General features: G+C 45.3%; 1 protein-coding gene across 1 annotated transcript in view; it reads right to left on the bottom strand.

Moving 5' to 3' along the window:
- The window catches only part of LOC147730264 (transient receptor potential cation channel subfamily V member 1-like), a 460,470-nt gene that overhangs the window by 284,880 nt on the left and 157,872 nt on the right, over positions 1-17,718 (bottom strand). The window contains exon 2 of the mRNA XM_086955033.1: positions 5,584-5,914. Within this exon, the coding sequence (XP_086811159.1) occupies positions 5,584-5,837 (254 nt within the window). The 5' untranslated portion in view covers positions 5,838-5,914. The remainder of the gene's footprint in view (positions 1-5,583; positions 5,915-17,718) is intronic.

Consider the following 17,718-nt stretch of genomic DNA (forward strand, 5'->3'; position numbering starts at 1 on the left):
TGGATAGCCAGGTACAGCTCTACTCCTGAGATGCCTGAGCTAGGTAGTGTGGTTCTGCATGGTGATTCCTGTTTCTGGGGCCCCTCCAAGACTAATCTTCAAGAGGAACCTCCGAACTCAACCTTCAAGTGACCAAGTGTCACAAGTATATTTTGTACATCTCCTGTGACTCCCTGTTCAGTGCCAAGAACAGCCAAGTCACCTCTGCACCTGGACTCCCTGGGCAAGGTAAAATTGTTCTGCCTGTTGAAACTTGATCTTTGGACACGCAATACCTTAACCCCAAGTGGGTTCTCTTAAACTCAACCGCAAGTGACCGAGTGTCACCTGAGATTTTCCCTATTGACTGCAATGGCAAAGTTTGGCAGCTCTGCAAAGTATTAATTTTCTGAACACTTTAAAATTGATAACTCCGGTTATAGACCTTGTATTGATTTCATTTTAGTGTCTAATTTTACATAAAAATAAGTTCTATCTTTATAAATTGGTTTTGGGTTTCTTTTGAGTCGTGTCAATTATTTATAGGCCATGTTGGTACTCTGAAATGCTTAACATATGAGCCTCTAAGTAAGTCTGACTGCTCTTTGCCACTCTACCAGGACTGAGCTCAGGATTACTATTAAAAATCCGAGGTCCACTTGTTGGTATTATGTTAATATTACATAGTAAGGCTTCCCAGCCATTCCAAATAATAGTTCAACCTTGCTACAGAGAACTTAAATATGAACCCTTCTTGAGGGTGGCTAATTTTTTGCACAGAAGTTGCAGTGCAACTACCAAAGAATATAGTAACTGCTTGATAAACGAGGGCCTCAAAAGGATAGAGTGCTATCCAGTATACATCATATTGGATCCTAAAACCAATGCAAATGCCTTATTTGGCCTCGCCAAGTTAGACATTACTTACAGTAACAGCTGGGCACAACATTGGAAATGCTATTAATAAATCCCTGGATTCACCCGTGGAGAGTATAGAGTGCCCTGATGATTATTCACAAATAGTGGTCCAATTCAGGCAAACTTCATAGTTAACAACATGGAGAAGCACATTCGATACAATGAATACTAGGCATTCTTTAAACACGAAGGCTCACTGGGATGTGATGGCTCTTAAATAGAGCAGCAAGCCTAGATATAAAAGCTTAAACAGTTTCACGAGATGAGAAAGGCAGTAGAATTCTGCGAAGTCCATCTCTGTTGTAAAAGGGTGGCCAAGCACGGCCAACTCGGAAGCAAAAGCAGCCCTGCTAAAAAAATCAGACCAGCCTTCAGTAAAATGTTCAAACCAGACCCACTGTCCTTGTGTCTCTGTCATTTGCATCTCTTTCGTTCCAATCTCTATCCCTGTCTCTTCTTTTGTCTTTCTTTCTCTCTCTCTATAATGTAAATGTAGGATACTTGTAAAGCGCACAGCTGCCCATCACCGGGGCATCCCGGCGCTGTGGAACCCTTCCCTGCTGTCCCTGTGAGATGCCCCTCCTGGGCACCCCCAAGGTGAAGTCAGGCATCCCAGTGTTGTTGGGGCCGTTGTGGAGATTAAGCAAGCTATTGCCCAGAGTTGCAGCGTGGGACCCCATGATTAGAGTAGGCGCCGAGGCGAGAATTATCGAGTCCGCAGACAAATGAGCCCAAGACCCTGCCGCGTCGGGAATTGAACCTCGGTCCTGGGCCAGATCTCTGCGTCAGGGTCTGCCGCTCTAACCACTGAGCCACACTCCTCCCTGATCCTCCTGATATAAACCCCAGAGAGCTCAAGACAGAGACAGTGACCCTTGTTCTTCATAAATAGCATCCATTGAGTCCAGATCATCCTCCCACCCTCACACCCAATAGTGCTGAATTTGTAAAAGAGAAAGTGTTAGTGACCAAAGTTTTTTTAATATGTCTGTGGCAGATGCTCATTAATGTTGGAGTCAGGAAGGCTGTTTTGATTCCACCCCTCTTTCATCCAACACCAGACACTCCCAGTCCCTTCCCTCTATTTGACTCGTTTGGTTCCTTTCATCCTTGCTTTCTTTCTTTGTCATTGTTTTTCTGTCTATCTCTTTCTCCTTCTTTCTACCTTTTTTTTCTCTCTGGCTCTAGTTTAGAGTCTGGTGAGGAAAAACAAGTGTCAGTTCTCAAAATGAGTGCTGATAGGACCCACCGACAACCACTGACTCAAGTTATACACTGCACCCACAGTTGGGGAGAGGCCTGATGGAATAAATGGCCAGTTCGCCACTGTTGGCAAGCTGATCCACACAGACACTGCTGACAAAGCTGGCCATGAAAAAACTGTAAAAAAAAACAGATTCTGACACACCCGGCATGGTACTACCCACAAAACATTCTGGCGTGCTTCAGGAAAACGATTTAGGGCCTGACTGCAAGAGGCCTGCAATTCCCAATTCAGCTGCTAACAAGAATTACGAATTACAAGATCTGTAAGGAAATTGCTGCTTCATACCTTTTGCCTGCTACAATCCGGTGACATGAAGGTGAAAATAAAGTGTGGATATTGATGTGGAAAAGCCGACTCCTGATATTATTCCCAAATTGTCTGGACTAACTTGTAATCAGCTGTAACTCCTGAATTCTGGAAGTGCTAATAGCTGCAGTATAGGTACAACCGTGTGCAGAAATTCCAGTGCAGGGCTTCTTCATCGGTTGTCATCGGGTGATATAAGGGCAAATTAGCCTTAATCTAGTCCCCGTTCAGCGAGGACTAACGTGACGGCGAGATTCCAGGACTTAGCCTTTATACTGGCAAAGCGAGAACTGACTAGCAAGTGGAAGGCCCCAGCAGGCCTGGGTGTCATAAAATGGAAACACCAACTAGAAAATTGGGCAGGCTGCGAAAACAGATTACTGCTCATGAATGCAAAGCAAGGAATAGGCAGGCTGGAGAGGGCGCAGGCGTGGGGAGCACTGGTTGATGACATGAGGAACATGGAGCGGGAATTCACACAGAGCACCCACCAGGGCCCATCACGACCTGAAAGCCCTGGCAACCAGGACCACGGGAGAGGACAGCTCAAGTAACGCGGGGAACACTGAAACGCAGAGCTTTAAGACCGGAGGAGACGGGCAAGAACCACCACATTTGGCAAATATAGAGAGTGACCCACTCCATACACACAGCGAGAGACGATAGGTTTCCTAGTTGACAGCAGCGCGGCGTGGGAGTGGGGGCTGTTGGGGAAGTTGAGGGGAGGGACATTGAAGCAACATACGAGGACCAATATACACATAAAACTGAAGTCCTAAGATGTGCTTGAAGAATACCAAGGTATACAACAAGTAGATAGAATAGATGTAACCTAGCTAAATGGCCTTTGACTAAAATGTTATTACCAGTGCAATGAGAATAAGATTTGCATTGTGAATGCCTTGACAGAACTGAAAATGCTAATAAAATCTGTTTTAAAAAAAGGAGAAGTCGTTCAAAGTCAGGCCACCAGCAGTAAGTGTTATCCCTCAGAGCGTCATGGATTAGTCTTTCTTTAAAAATACTCCACACCTGCAGAAAAGATCCTGACAGTCAAAGAGGAGATGTTGTTTGTAGAGGATAGGAGGGCAGCTGATATGGTGAAAAATAAACACATCATTGTCACCATTGTCCCCAAACTGACAAAGCATGAGTCAAGAGAGGTTCCAAGAAACAAAACAAGGGAGGGGACTGGCTGAAGGAGAAGAGGGCCAGTCAGATCAGGTTAGTTGACCTGAAAAAACAGAAACAGATCCACGCATAAGAATGGAGCACTTGCAATCTATACTTTCCACCCACTTCCCAGACCCACTCACAGATTCACTCGGAGCAAACCATTCCCTGGGCCATATGGGAGACTAGTCCAACAGCAGGGCAAATAAATAGCTCAGATACAAATTTGCAATTAGTAGTTAACTCTTTATTATCTGTGACTCAGGAGATGGCCATAAAAGAGATACCAGTCGATACAAAGTTGCTGATCTGCAATCTCTTTATTTTACTTGAGCAATTTACAGGCAGGGATACCCTCTCCCAGTCCTCTTCTGTCCTGTACTATAAAAGACTTTGTGCAACAGCTACATCCGCAATCATCCCTTTCCCCAAAGAACCACTAACTCTCACCCACTACAACACATGAAATAGAATGTACTAATCTGAAAGGTTGCGTCAAGACGTTCCACCAAATATATACCTAAACCAGTGCCATTACGATACATCAAGCTTGTGAAGAGTGGAACCAAGAACTACACTCAGCAATAAACGACCATTCCTGGGCGTTCTGCCGCAAACAAACCAAATTTGCTTCTATAAATTACAGACGTAAGCTTTTACACTATAAATGTTCACTCCCTTTTACTATACTACTTGCTGAACTCTTGTCTCTCCTTGTTAGTTGTAAACTTCCTGACTTCTAACTCCTCATCCCCCTGCCTGTCCTGGTTTGGCTATGCAACCATGCTGAAACTACTAGGACGACCTGTCTAGAATATAAAACTTTCCTAAAACAAGTAACATTCCCATCCTGTGGACTTCAGGCCCCTTTCGGCTCACTTCACTCATACACCGTCAGCCCAATGTAGGGTCCGCCCCACTTCTAAGAGACATGACATTCTAATTTTTCTTTTAGGCGAAGCTGAGATTGTGCCCCCACAGCCACTATCCTCATATATAGGCGGGTGAATCCTGCAGTATTTGTGGGAGGACCCAGAGGCCAAGAGGCGGAAGTGTGGTAAATGAGTGAAAAAGTGACTATGAGGTGAACACATGTATATATTATTGAACACATGTATATATCATACATGAACTCTGACCTTGGGACGCATGCCTACATATAGTAAACGAACTCTGGTTGGATATGCACACACATGCACAAACAGTGACCCTGAGACGGTGACACTTACAAATGTGAACTCTGGCCACGGAACCGGAATACATACATATCAGGAAGGGCTCTGATCTTGAGTCTGTAACACACATACATTGTGTGAACTGCGACTGTGAGAAGTGGGCTTACAAATACAATATGAGACATCCCACCTGCGGCACGGACACAAACGTACAGAGAGGGGGACACATATATACATACACACAGTATATAAACTCCCACCCTAGGTACAGCGCTTGATGTTTCACCTTGGGAGTATATCACGTAAATAACGTAAATAACGTATTTGAAGTATGACACCGAGGAGACACAATGTCTGTTAACCCTTAGATATTCACATTATTCGACATTACACGGCATCTATCCATTTAAAGCGCTGCTTTGAACACCATCCTTTCCACCTATAAACTCCGCAGTCAGGTCATAAACACAGCAGCAGGAAGAGAAGTAAACAACCTTCTTTACTTTAGGTGGCTTCCAATTTTTGCCCTATACCACGCCTCTATTCACCAATCAGGAGGCCCCTGGTTTAAGGAGAAGCGCGAGACCCTGTATTGTCACCAGAGGTCAAAGGATGAGTGATCTCACGTTCGACGCCCTGGCATGTTGGCAATCAGGGTCCACGCATGCGCGCAGTACATGAACTCTGACACAAGCATCTACCGCATGAGTACATACAATAATGCGGACTGGAATATTTCCCGGCATCCGCCGGGTATCTACTTACAGGTCGGGGTTGGCATCATACAGAAAGTTCAAGTTGATTCCAATGGGCAGCTTTTTCGGTTTGCCTTCCTCTTGCAAGTTGGAGTCCATGGGGGCCCCGTTTTTGTCGGCGTCTTTTCCTTTCTTGTTCTCCTGGAGGTTGCGAAAACTGTCCTCGTCGTGAACTTCTAGCCGGAGAGGCCGGCCCTTGTCCCTCAGGGGTGTCGATGGACTATCCGAGTCCGAGTCGGAGTCGGAGTCCCGCGCCTTGCTCATCTTTGCTGAGACCTCCCCTCAGGCCTTGGAAGAAGGAGAGTCGAGCGGGGCTTCAGACCCTCCACGTGTGGTGTAACCTGCAGGGAGGCAGAGAAAGAGACACTTGAGTCAGTGGAGCCTAGGGTGCTGGCACTCAGGAAGCGGAGGGTGGACTCCTTCCTGCCTGCAGACGCAGCTGCAGAAGAGAGCCTGTGATAAGGAACCGAGACAGCCCAAAGCCTGGTTAGACCACATGACAAGCTGCCGCCCTCATCTTCCTCTTCCGCTTAAGGTTACTACAGTGGTTCTGTGTCACGGCTTCTAAGCACTTTACAACTAACTACATTATTAGCAGGCCCGGCTCCAGGAATATTTATTTGGGTGGGCCAAAGGTACATTCGGGTGGGCCACTGCTGTTATATATCTAGCCAGGCCTGCTTCTGGGCCCTCCTTCCTCTCCTCAGTCTTACAAGGCACAGTAAAACACACTCTTTTCCAAGTCACGTTCTAAATGTTATCACTCTCAAAAAGTGCTCTTCTTCTATGTAATGTCCCTTTGATGGGAAGAGGAGGTTTCTAAGATGGGAGTATCAATCAAGTGACACTACTCGGGCTCCCTCTGTGCGAGCCTTCAGGGAGAAAACCCTCTTCATTACTACCTCCCCCTGACCCCTGACTCTGCAGCGCACTCCCCAAAAGGCTTGATTATCCATTTATCTACCACCCCTCCCCATTACACCTTATCTCACAGCTAACCTTGGGCCCTAGCCCCATATCAGCCACCATTCAGTTCCACTTTGACTATTCCCAGTAAAAAAACAATAGTAAAATCACCTTCAAACTTGAAACATTGTATATAGAAGTGAATGTAATTAGCATGCATGTTAAAGTATGCTCCACAGTGGTCCTAATCGGCCCGCTTTAGTGCTGGTGTACAAGACTTTCTGACCTCTCTTTTACCTCTTTCTCAGTAGATAACTCAACTACCACCCTCCAACAGAGCCCTTCATTTCTCCGTAGCCACTCCCCCTCATGGCCTCCTCCTCAGACTCCCAAACTATCACCCTTCACCAGTGCCCCTCATCTCTCCGTAGCGCCCCCACCCCACGACCTCCTCCTCAGAGTCCCTCACAGCTCCCTCTACCAGTGCCCCTCAACTCTCTGTAGTTCCCCCACCCCATGACTTCCTCCTCGGATTTCTCACTGCCATCCTCCACCAGTGCCCCTCATCTCTCTGTAGTTCCCACCACCCCATGACCTCCTCCTCAGATTCACTCACTGCCACCCTCCACCTGTGCCCCTCATCTCTCCATAGTTCCCCTCAACCCGTGACCTCCTCCTCGGACTACCTCATTGCCACCGTTCACTATTGCCCTCATCTCTCTCTAGTTCCTTCCCACCCCATAACCTCCTCCTCGACTTCCCTCAATGCCACCCTCCACTAGTGCGCTTAATTTCTCCATAGCCCCCAACCCGTGACCTCCACCTCAAATTCACTCACTGCCATCCTCCACCAGTGCCCCTCATCTCTCTGTAGTTCCCCCACCCCATGACCTCCTTTTCAAATTCCCTCACTGCCACCCTCTACCAGCGCCCCTCATCTCTCTGTAGTTCCCCCAATCCATCACCTCCTCCTCTGACACCCTCACTGCCACCCTCCACCAGTGCCCCTCAACTCTCTGTAGTTCTCCTCCACCCCGTGATCTCCACCTCCGCTTCCCTCACTGCCAACACCACTAGTGCCCCTCATTTCTCCATAGCCCCCACCCCATGACCTCCTCCTCAGATTTCCTCACTGCCACCCTCCACCAGTGCCCCTCATTTCTCTGTAGTTCCCACCTCCCCATGACCTCCTCCTCAGATTCACTTACTGCCACCCTCCACCTGCGCCCCTCATCTCTCATAGTTCCCCCCAACTCGTGACATCCTCCTCTGACTCCCTCACTGCCACCCTCCACTAGTGCACCAAATCTCTCTGTAGTTCCCTCCCACCCCATAACCTCCTCCTGGGCTTCCCTTACTGCCACCCTCCACTAGTGCCCCTAATTTCTCCATAGCCCACCCCACGACCTCCTCCTCAGACTTCCTCACTGCCACCCTCCACTAGTGCCCCTCATCTCTCTGTAGTTTCCCCCCACCCCATGACCCCCTCATCGGATTCCCTAACTGCCGCTCTCCACCAGTGCTCCTCATTTCTCTGTAGCTCCCCCAGCCCATGCCCTCCTCCTCCTCAGAGTCCCTCACTGCTCCCTCTACCAGTGCCCCTCAACTCTCTGTAGTTCCCCCCACCCGATGACCTCCTCCTCGGCTTCCCTCACTGCCACCGCCACTAGTGCCCCTCATTTCTCCATAGCCCCCCCACCCCATGACCTCCTCCTCAGATTTCCTCACAGCCACCCTCCATCAGTGCCCCTCATTTCTCTGTAGTTCCCACCACCCCATGAACTCCTCCTCAGGTTCACTCACTGCCACCCACCACCTGCGTCCCTCAACTCTCCATAGTTCCCCCCAACCCGTCACCTCCTCCTTGGACTCCCTCATTGCCACCGTCCACTAGTGCCCCTCATCTCTCTGTAGTTCCCTCCCAACCCATAACCTCCTCCCCGACTTCCCTCACTGACACCCTCCACTAGTTCCCCTAATTTACCCATAGCCACCCACCCCATGACCTCCTCCTTAGATTTCCTCACTGCCACCCTCCACCAGTGCCCCTCACCTCCCTGTAGTTGCCCCAATCCGATGACCTCCTCCTCAAATTCACTCACTGCCACCCTCCACCAGTGCCCCTCATCTCTCTGTAGTGCCCTGCACTCCATGACCTCCTCCTCGTTTTCCCTCACTCCCACCCTCCACTAGTGCCCCTCATCTCTCTGTAATTCCCCCCAACTTGTGACCTCCTCCTCTGACTCCCTCACTGCCACACTCCACCACTTCCCCTCAACTCGTTGTAGTTCTCCTCCACCCCGTGACCTCCACCTCGGCTTCCCTCACTGCAACCACCACTAGTGCCCCTCATTTCTCCATAGCCCCCCACCCCATGACTTCCTCCTCAGATTTCCTCACTGCCACCCTCCATCAGTGCCCCTCATCTCTCTGTAGTTCCCACCAACTCATGACCTCCTCCTCAGATTCACTCACTGCCACCCTCCACCTGCACCCCTCATCTCTCCATAAATCCCCCCACCCCATGACCTCATCCTCAGATTTCCTCACTGCCACTCTCCACTAGTGCACCTCATCTCTCTGTAGTTCCCTCCCAACCCATGACCTCCTCCTCGGATTCCCTCACTGCCACCCTCCACTAGTGCCCCTAATTTCTCCATAGCCCCCACCCCATGTCATCTTCCTCAAATTTCCTCACTGTCACCTTCCACCAGTGCCCCTCATCTCCGTGTAGTTCCCCACACCCCATGACCTCCTCCTCAAATCCCCTCACTACCACCCTCCACCAGTGCCCCTAATCTCTCTGTAGTTCCCCCAACCCTTGACCTCCTCCTCTGACTCCCTCACTGCCACCCTCCACCAGTGCCTCTCAACTCTCTGTAGTTCTCCTCCACCCTGTGACCTCTTCCTGGATTCCCGCACAACCATCCTCCCACAGTACCCCTCATCTCGCTGCTGTCCCTCTCTCATATCCATTCCATTTGTTCTATAGCGCTACTCATATGAGTGTAGGGTGTCATAGTACTTTACATAACAGCATACATTATACAAAGACAATGAATCAGTCTATGGGGAATGCCACATAAGCCAATGAGGATTACGAGGTGTAGAAATCAGATCATCCACACTGGTGGGCAGAATATTTTATGAGGGTTTGGACTGGAGAAGCACAAACTCAGGATTTAAAGAGTACTCCAGTGGTTGGGGCTGGATAAAAAGGTATAACTGCCCAAACAAACTATTTTTAGTAACATTAGAATGTTGAAAGAATGGAGAAGGTCTAACTATATCACATTACAAAAAAGCGAAGTTTATATGCAGCTCTTTGATGGCAGTTCATAGGTCACTGTCCTATGTTAGGATAGTAATTTGGAACTGCAAGTACCATAAGGATAACTGTGACAGAGGTAGTAACCCACTGAGCTATTCCCATAAAATTCAGGTTATCTGCATTTAAAAACTTCCAACAGTTTATCCCAAACACGCCACACACGGTTTTCACACGTACTATTCAACAAAGAAACTTATTAGACTCATGGCGTCTCTGTAACCCGTCCTCAAGAGAATACTCTTTGTTTTCTTCTCCACATCAAACACAATCTCGAATAGATCATATTTTTATTTCATGCAACATCTCCCAATCCTTACGTTCTGCTGACATAGGCCCTATCCTCATTTCGGATCATGCACCTGTTTCAATTCAACTAGACATTTTAAATCAATCCACATTACCAAAAAAATGGTGTTTCAATAATTCCCTACTCCTGGACCCTACTTTCAATTCATCTTTTACCTCTTTCGCTCATGAGTTTTTTCACATTAATTTAACGAGTGATGTCTCTTTTCATACAGTCTGGGACACCTTTAAGGCCACCACTCGGGATTTTATCATTAGATTTGTGTCAAATATGCTTAAAATTTCCTGCTTATTACATAATACACTTCTTGTTAAGATTAAAAAACTTGAGCATTCCTTCCACACTTCCAAGTCGAAGGATTCCCTTAAAAATCTCATCAATGCAAAAATCGGTTTTAACGAATCCACTACCGAACAGGCCTCCCTATTCTTACTGAAATCCTCAGTGAAGTATTATGGTAGCCAGAACAAATCTGGCAAACTTTTAGCCAATTATCTAAAATTAAACAACAGAAACTCCATATTGATTCCATTATTGATATAGCCAAGTATCGAAATTCAAAGACACTGAAATAGCCCCAAGAAATTGCTAATTTTTATCAATCCCTTTACACACTGGAGAACACACCTTCTGATACAGACATATCCCAATATTTCTCCACGATTCAAAAACATATTAATCCCCACTTAGATTTAGCTTCTTTGGAAGCTGAACTTACACAAACAGAATTGCTAAATGCTTTAAAAACTTTTAAAAAAGACAAGGCCCTGGGCCCAGATGGGTTTACAGTAGAATTTTATTTACTCATCTATTGCTCCCACACTTGCACACTCTTCTTTCTTCCTTTATTGCTTCTTGTAATTCTACTGGCTCTTTTTCTGAAGCTTTGATCTGTCTAATACCAAAGACTGATAAGGATTTACGTTACTGTAAGAACTATAGACCTATATCCTTAGTTAACGTAGATTATAAAATGTTCTCAAAAGCCCCAGCCCTAAGATTAGAACCACATCTTCCTATGCTACTTGGAAAAGAACAATCAGGTTTTGTCGAAGGCCGTAACATATCTGACAACACAAGCTTATTCTTTGACATTCTATCTAAATCATCACATTATCCAGACTCCTTAGCCGCAATTGCATTAGATGCAGAAAAGGCCTTTGATAGGGTTTATTGGCCTTTTATCTTCCATGCTCTCAAGTGGTTTGGACCGAAAATTATTTCTGTAATATCCCTACTTTACTCCGAGCCTAAAGCCGCCATATCTACTAATGGTCTCATCTCTCCCTATTTTATTCTTAAACGAAGTGTACGCCAAGGTTGTCCTTTGTCTCCTTTTCTTTTCAATTTGGCCTTAGAACCCTTTCTCTCTCTAGAATACGCCAGAATAACTCAATCACAGGTTTTGTTTCGGGCCCCGAACAAATTAAGTCAGCAGCATATGATGACGATACTTTAGTTTTTCTCTCCCAACCACAATTTTCACTTACGGCTTTCATGGGAGAGGTGGAAGCCTACGGATTGGTATCTGGCTATAAAGTGAACGGAGGGAAATGTGAGATATTACCCGTAACCAAATACACTTACCCTGTTCCCCCTGTGGCAAAAGGGGTTACTCTCCTTTTTTTTCTACTTCTACCCTTAACCAAATACACCTTTAAAGACGATTTAAAGATCTCCAACTTTACTTGGAACCCTAAACATGTAAAATATCTTGGCATTTGGTTCTCTTCCTCAATACAGACATATATCTCTTTAAACATGGACAAATGTTCTGCAAAACTTAAATCATTGGTTGCAAAATGGCATCCCCTTCATCTTTCCTGGTGGGGTAGTTTAGACACCATTAAAATTTTGTTGACTCCAATAGTTTTGTATACCCTTTCTAACATTCCACTTTCCATTCCATCTAAATTCTTCCAAAAGATGAATTCTATTTTGACTTCTTTTCTATGGAACGCTAAAAAATCAAGAATGGCATTACAGAAATTAACAAGACCAAAATCTGAAGGCGGTGTTAACTTCCCTAATTTTTCCAATTATCATAAAGCCTTCCAACTACGACAACTATCGAATTGGATCATTAATCAATCCGAGGATAAACCTCTCTGGGTGGATCTTGAGACCTCATTTTTAGCTACCTTTTCATTTCAAGAATATCTCTCCTATATTCGCAAACCGCAAAAGCTGTGTACCCCCATTGTCAAGCAATCCTGTAAACTACTGTCCACTGCACCCCACTTAGCAGTACATCATTTAGAAACTTTTCTTAACACCATCGCTGTTAATGGTTTCCCCTCCTGTGCTGATGAATGTGTAAATCCCATTGTTTTATGACGAGCTCAGCTCGTCATCAACACAGCTCCACTGTGCCTCATGACGAGCTGAGCTCGTCATGAGCATCGAAGGAGTTAACTCTACTATTTTGAACAATATATAGGTCTCAATAGGAAACCTATATATTGGAAGATGTGGAAAAACAAGGGCCTAATCTGGGTGCATCAATTTTTCGATCAGGGCAAACCCACTCTATTTTCGCAATTGCAAACTCTTTATCATCTACTTTCTTCCTTTAAACCTACATTTTTATCCCTGCAGACCTCAATACTTGATACTTATGCGAAACTTAAATCTTTACCTTCCTCACCTTTGCACCCTCTTTTCCCGGGGCATAACCTTCTGTACATAAACCCCAAAGTGTCCACCATTTATTCCCATTTAATGATACCTCCTGTGGTCCGAGATAAAACGAAAGTAGAATTGTTGTGGGAATCCGACCTAGAAATGACTAGGCCTATTTCTTTTTGGAGCAGAATTTAGACACAACTTAGGAAATCATCCAGAGCAGCCAGCACAATACAAACACTCTTCATTATTTACAACAGATTGTTCCTTACCCCTGCATACTTACATAAAATACAAAACACAATCTCAACATTTGCTGGACATGTTTCCAGGCTGACGCTGATCTCCATCATATGTTGTACACATGTCCGCATGTTCTTATATTTTGGAAACAGGTCTGGCACCAAATCAACAATATATTTCATACCACACTTCCCCTCTCCCCCACAAATTTTTTTTAGGTCGCTTAACATTGGACTGGAACACGAGTCAATCTCAGCTACCACTCGTTGATTTGTTAATAGCTGTAGCTTTTCAGCAAATATCAAAAGATTGGAAGGATTCCTCTAAATTATCCTATTTAGCTTGGTGGTATGCCATATGTCACAACCATCGCCTCGATACAGCACTTGTTCATCCTCTCACCTTCTTGGTACTAAACGTTCTCACTTTTGGGGCCCACTCACACAATTTCTAGATGAAACAGTGAAAATAACTTCTTTACCTGCTCCCTCACAGCAAGAAGTTATCAAGCCTCCCTGACCTTCTACAATTTGTCTATAATTATGTTTGATTTATCATCTTTCATAATATAAAATAAAAATAAAGACATACATTAATAAATAATATATATATATATATGCATACACACACACACACATATATATATATATATATATATATATATATATATACATATATATATATATATATATATATATGTATATATATATCATTTATTAATGTATGTCTTTATTTTTATTTTATATTATGAAAGATGATAAATCAAACATAATTTTAGACAATTATATATTAATGTATGTCTTTATTTTTAAAATTGTGTATTTCTGTCATATGTTGCTATTTACAATTTCTGTGAACCTTTGACTGTATTCTTATCAGCTTAGATATTATCCTTTTACCATTTTAATGGATATTATACACCCTGATGCATCTTTGTATCAACAAATAACTTCATTTACAAAGTATTGTTTTTTTATCATAATCATTTTTTTCAATAAACGTTTTCTTGAATTAAAAAAAACAAACTACCACAGACAAATGGTTGCTTTGCAGCAGAATCGTAAATCTGAACAGTTTTTATTGTTGTTGTACATCAGTGGCAGATTCACTGTGAGGGCCAAGGCTCATGTTTGGGTGGGCCTGGCCCACCTGGCCCACCCTCTAGAACCGGGCCTGATTACAAGGGCTACCAAAAGCATCCATGAACCCTCCCGGCATGCTCTTTGTTTTTACCCTTGCTTTCCTTTCGTTACTGCACGGCCGTCTTTGCCTATGTCTATTTTTAGGAGTCGCCTAGGACAGCTTTAACTTATGTTGTGACACACAAAACACAAATAATACACGACTTGCTCGCAAAGAGTATACAGATATAGAAAGGTTTAGAATAGCCTGTTCCAGCCACTGGCTACTGTGGTTCATCTGGCTTTAAGCACTGGTTTAGGCGTCTTCAGAGAGTTTGTAGCATTCCATTGTATTTCGTGGACATGAAGTATTTTAACATGCATTAGTAGAGCCATTAGATCTGGCTTGTATTTTGACACCTGCTTATAAGTGAAAACCAAAACAAAACTCATTGCTTTCTATATAGAATATGTTGATGATGCAAAGAATGTAGTGTGTGATGTTTCTGTGTACCTTTGAGATGTAAAATAGTCCTTCATGCATTCCAAAATCGAGCAGGAGGTGAGAGAGAATGACTCTTCTGAACAGAGACAAAGTCCACTCTATGGCCCTAATTACGAGTAGATCAGTTAATTGCAATTTGTGTGGTAACTGCATGGCTCACTTAGAGGTTTTGTGATAAATATCGGCAGGTTAAATCTGCTGATATTCATCAGGGAGAAGACACCTGGCATTCACCAGCATATTTTGGAGTCTCACTGCATGATTTAGAGTTTGACGGATGGGTTACTCGGTCACAAACATGACAGATATCCATCCCATCCATCATATTGAAAGTGCCATTGGATATAATGCGCATTTGTGATACAGTACCGTGTCCGCTGAACTCTAAATCAGGCCCTGAGGCAGTTAATTTGAGCAGGTGGTTGCAGGTGAGCCCCACTAGCACTCCTTTTTAGGGACCAGCACTCATCAGGCTTTTTACGCAGACCAAGAGAAAGAAAAACACAAAAGAAGGAGGACGGAAAAGTGGTGAGAAAGTGAAAAAGCAGGGAAGACAAAATGACCTTTTGAGATTGAGATGCCTGGTGGTGAATGAAAGCGCACTGGTAGATTCAAGACTCTGCAGCCTTGTTATTCAGCACCCACAACAATCCATAGCACTAGCTCTGATATAAACTTTGGCTCCAGACACTTATTCTTTTACAAATTAGGTACTTATTCTAAGCACCAAAATCCACAAGTTATTTCCCACAAAATCACGATTGTCTGGTATTTATTGCTCCTGGTAAATTGTGACTCAGTGAATTTGGATTTTATTAGTTGAAAAAAATGTCAGACCATTTACTGGGCCACTCGTAATGAGTTGCTAAGTACATTTCAAAGAATTGGAAACAATAGGTATACATAAGTGTATTCTCCAGCTAGACTAAAAAGTAATATACATCCACATTGCCTTTATTGTCTTTGTGTATTTATTTTCTGGAGGGGACCCACTCTGTCCCCTGAGCTCTGTCAATCAATCAGGAGTTTGTTAAAGCGTGACTACTCACCCGTGAGGGTCTCAAGGCGCTAGGGGTGGGGGGTGAGGGGGTTGCAGGTTCTATTCCATCAAGGAGGGGGTCTGTCGAAGAGCCAGGTTTTGAGGTTTCCTGCGAAGATGGGGAGCGATGTTGTCTGTCTGAGGTGGAGCGGAAGTGCGTTTCATGCTTTGGCCGCGAGGAAGGAGAAGGAGCGGCCTCCCGATCTGGTCTTTCTGGTGCGAGGGACCACGGCGTAGGAAAGCTGGGCTGATCGTAGGGTCCTTTGGGGTGCCTGGAATTTGAGTCGGCTGTTCAGGTATGCTGGTCCGGTGCCGTGGAGGGCCTTGTGTGCGTGGGTGAGCATCTTAAAGGTGATTCTCGCCTCGACGGGGAGCCAGTGGAGTGTGCGCAGGTGCTGGGAGATGTGGCAGTGTTTTGGCAGGTTGAGGACCAGTCTTGCGGCGGCGTTCTGGATGTTCTGTAGCTTGCAGATGAGGTTTTTGTTTATTCCGGCGTAGAGTGCGTTGCCGTAGTCGAGTCTGCTGGTGATCAGGTCGTGAGTGACTGTCTTTCGGTTTTCGAGGGGGATGCATTTGAAGGTCTTACGAAGGAGGCGGAGGGTGTGGAAGCAGGAGGATGAGACAGAGTTGATCTCTCATCTTCCTGCTCACTCTGCTCTTCCACTGCTCTCTGGTGGTTTAATGCTCCCTCCTCTCTATTCCACATTTGTAGATGCATGCACTGTCTGTTGCAAGAGGTACTTTACAAAATGTTTTATAAGCGCAAAGTAGACCAGATGGTATTGGCACGCTTTGCATGAGCACAATCTACACCCCACAAGGTCACATTCATTTTTTAGGCTTCCTCCCTAAATTGACATGGTAAGTACTTCTGTACCTCCAAAACAATTGGCTACTAGTGTACCCTTGTAAGTTCCTAGCATTATGGTCATAGGTACACTAGGGGTCTCCCATGGGCGGAAGCATGTATTATTCCCCTCGTGAGAGACCACTAAAACTGTGATTACAGGCCTGTCATTGCAGCCTATGTGAGTTGGTGCTTGTACCTCTCAAGACAGTTATAAGTTTCCTTATATCTAACGTCACTATACTTCAAACCTATAAATCACCCCTATGGCAGGCCTTTCAGTCCTGAAAGTAGGGTGCTTGGCTGTAAGTGTGAAGATGCCCCTACAAGAGCAAACCCTAATTGTTGATTCTACAGGCTTCGTAAGTGCAGTCAGCCTTTTTTTTTGCATATAGTGGCTGCACCGAAGCAGGTCATGTTTGGTATCAAACATGTTGTAATCATACCCCAAAACTGATCCCAGTGTTGGAAATTTGATCCCAGGCACTCTGAGCTCCTTTGGGGTACCCCCCTGTACTCCTGGTAACAGCCTTTCAAGGTCTGCCTACCATTGACATGGCTTGGAATCGAGACTGCATCAGGAAGACTCCTGCTGCTCCTAGTCTTGCTGTTCTGCAAGTCTTCTTCATATTCTGTGTCTGTGCTTTATCCAGGAACTTCAATCGACCTGTGGGCATCAAGGACACCCTAAGTACTCTCCCTTGGAGTGAAGGAGTCACTCCCCTGCATCTGTAGGCTCCGCAATGAAGCTGACAGGTCTGATGCTCCTGAGGTACCACAGACTTTTAATGGCTCAGTAACACAGATGGTGGTTCTGCACTCCTTCGAGGCTTGACCTGTCCACTCTGCAATTGTGAGGCCAGTATCCCTCCTCAGAACCGCTGTATCGGAACCCCTATGCACTGCATCAATGTGTTGTTGCCAAGACTTGTTGGCTTTGCACTCCGGATATCTTCGGGCTACAAGAAGCTTCATCCTCCAGCATCTCTTCCTTCCAAGTACAGTGTCCTCACTGCATCCTCTGAAAATTGGGCCTTCCTTCCTGTTGAGCTGCTCAAGGTCCACTTGCAACTCCTGTGCCTGTGGATCCACTTGAGGGTCTTCTGCTTCAGTGGGCTCCCCTGCTTGTTTGAGACCTACTCTGACTCTCCTGCTTGTGCTTGTGGTGAGTCCCTTGGGCCCTGCTGGTCCCAACGTTGCTCCTTCTTTGCTTTCCAGGCC

Source organism: Lissotriton vulgaris, chromosome 2_1 (assembly GCF_964263255.1).
Source record: "Lissotriton vulgaris chromosome 2_1, aLisVul1.2, whole genome shotgun sequence".
Lineage (NCBI taxonomy): Eukaryota > Metazoa > Chordata > Amphibia > Caudata > Salamandridae > Lissotriton > Lissotriton vulgaris.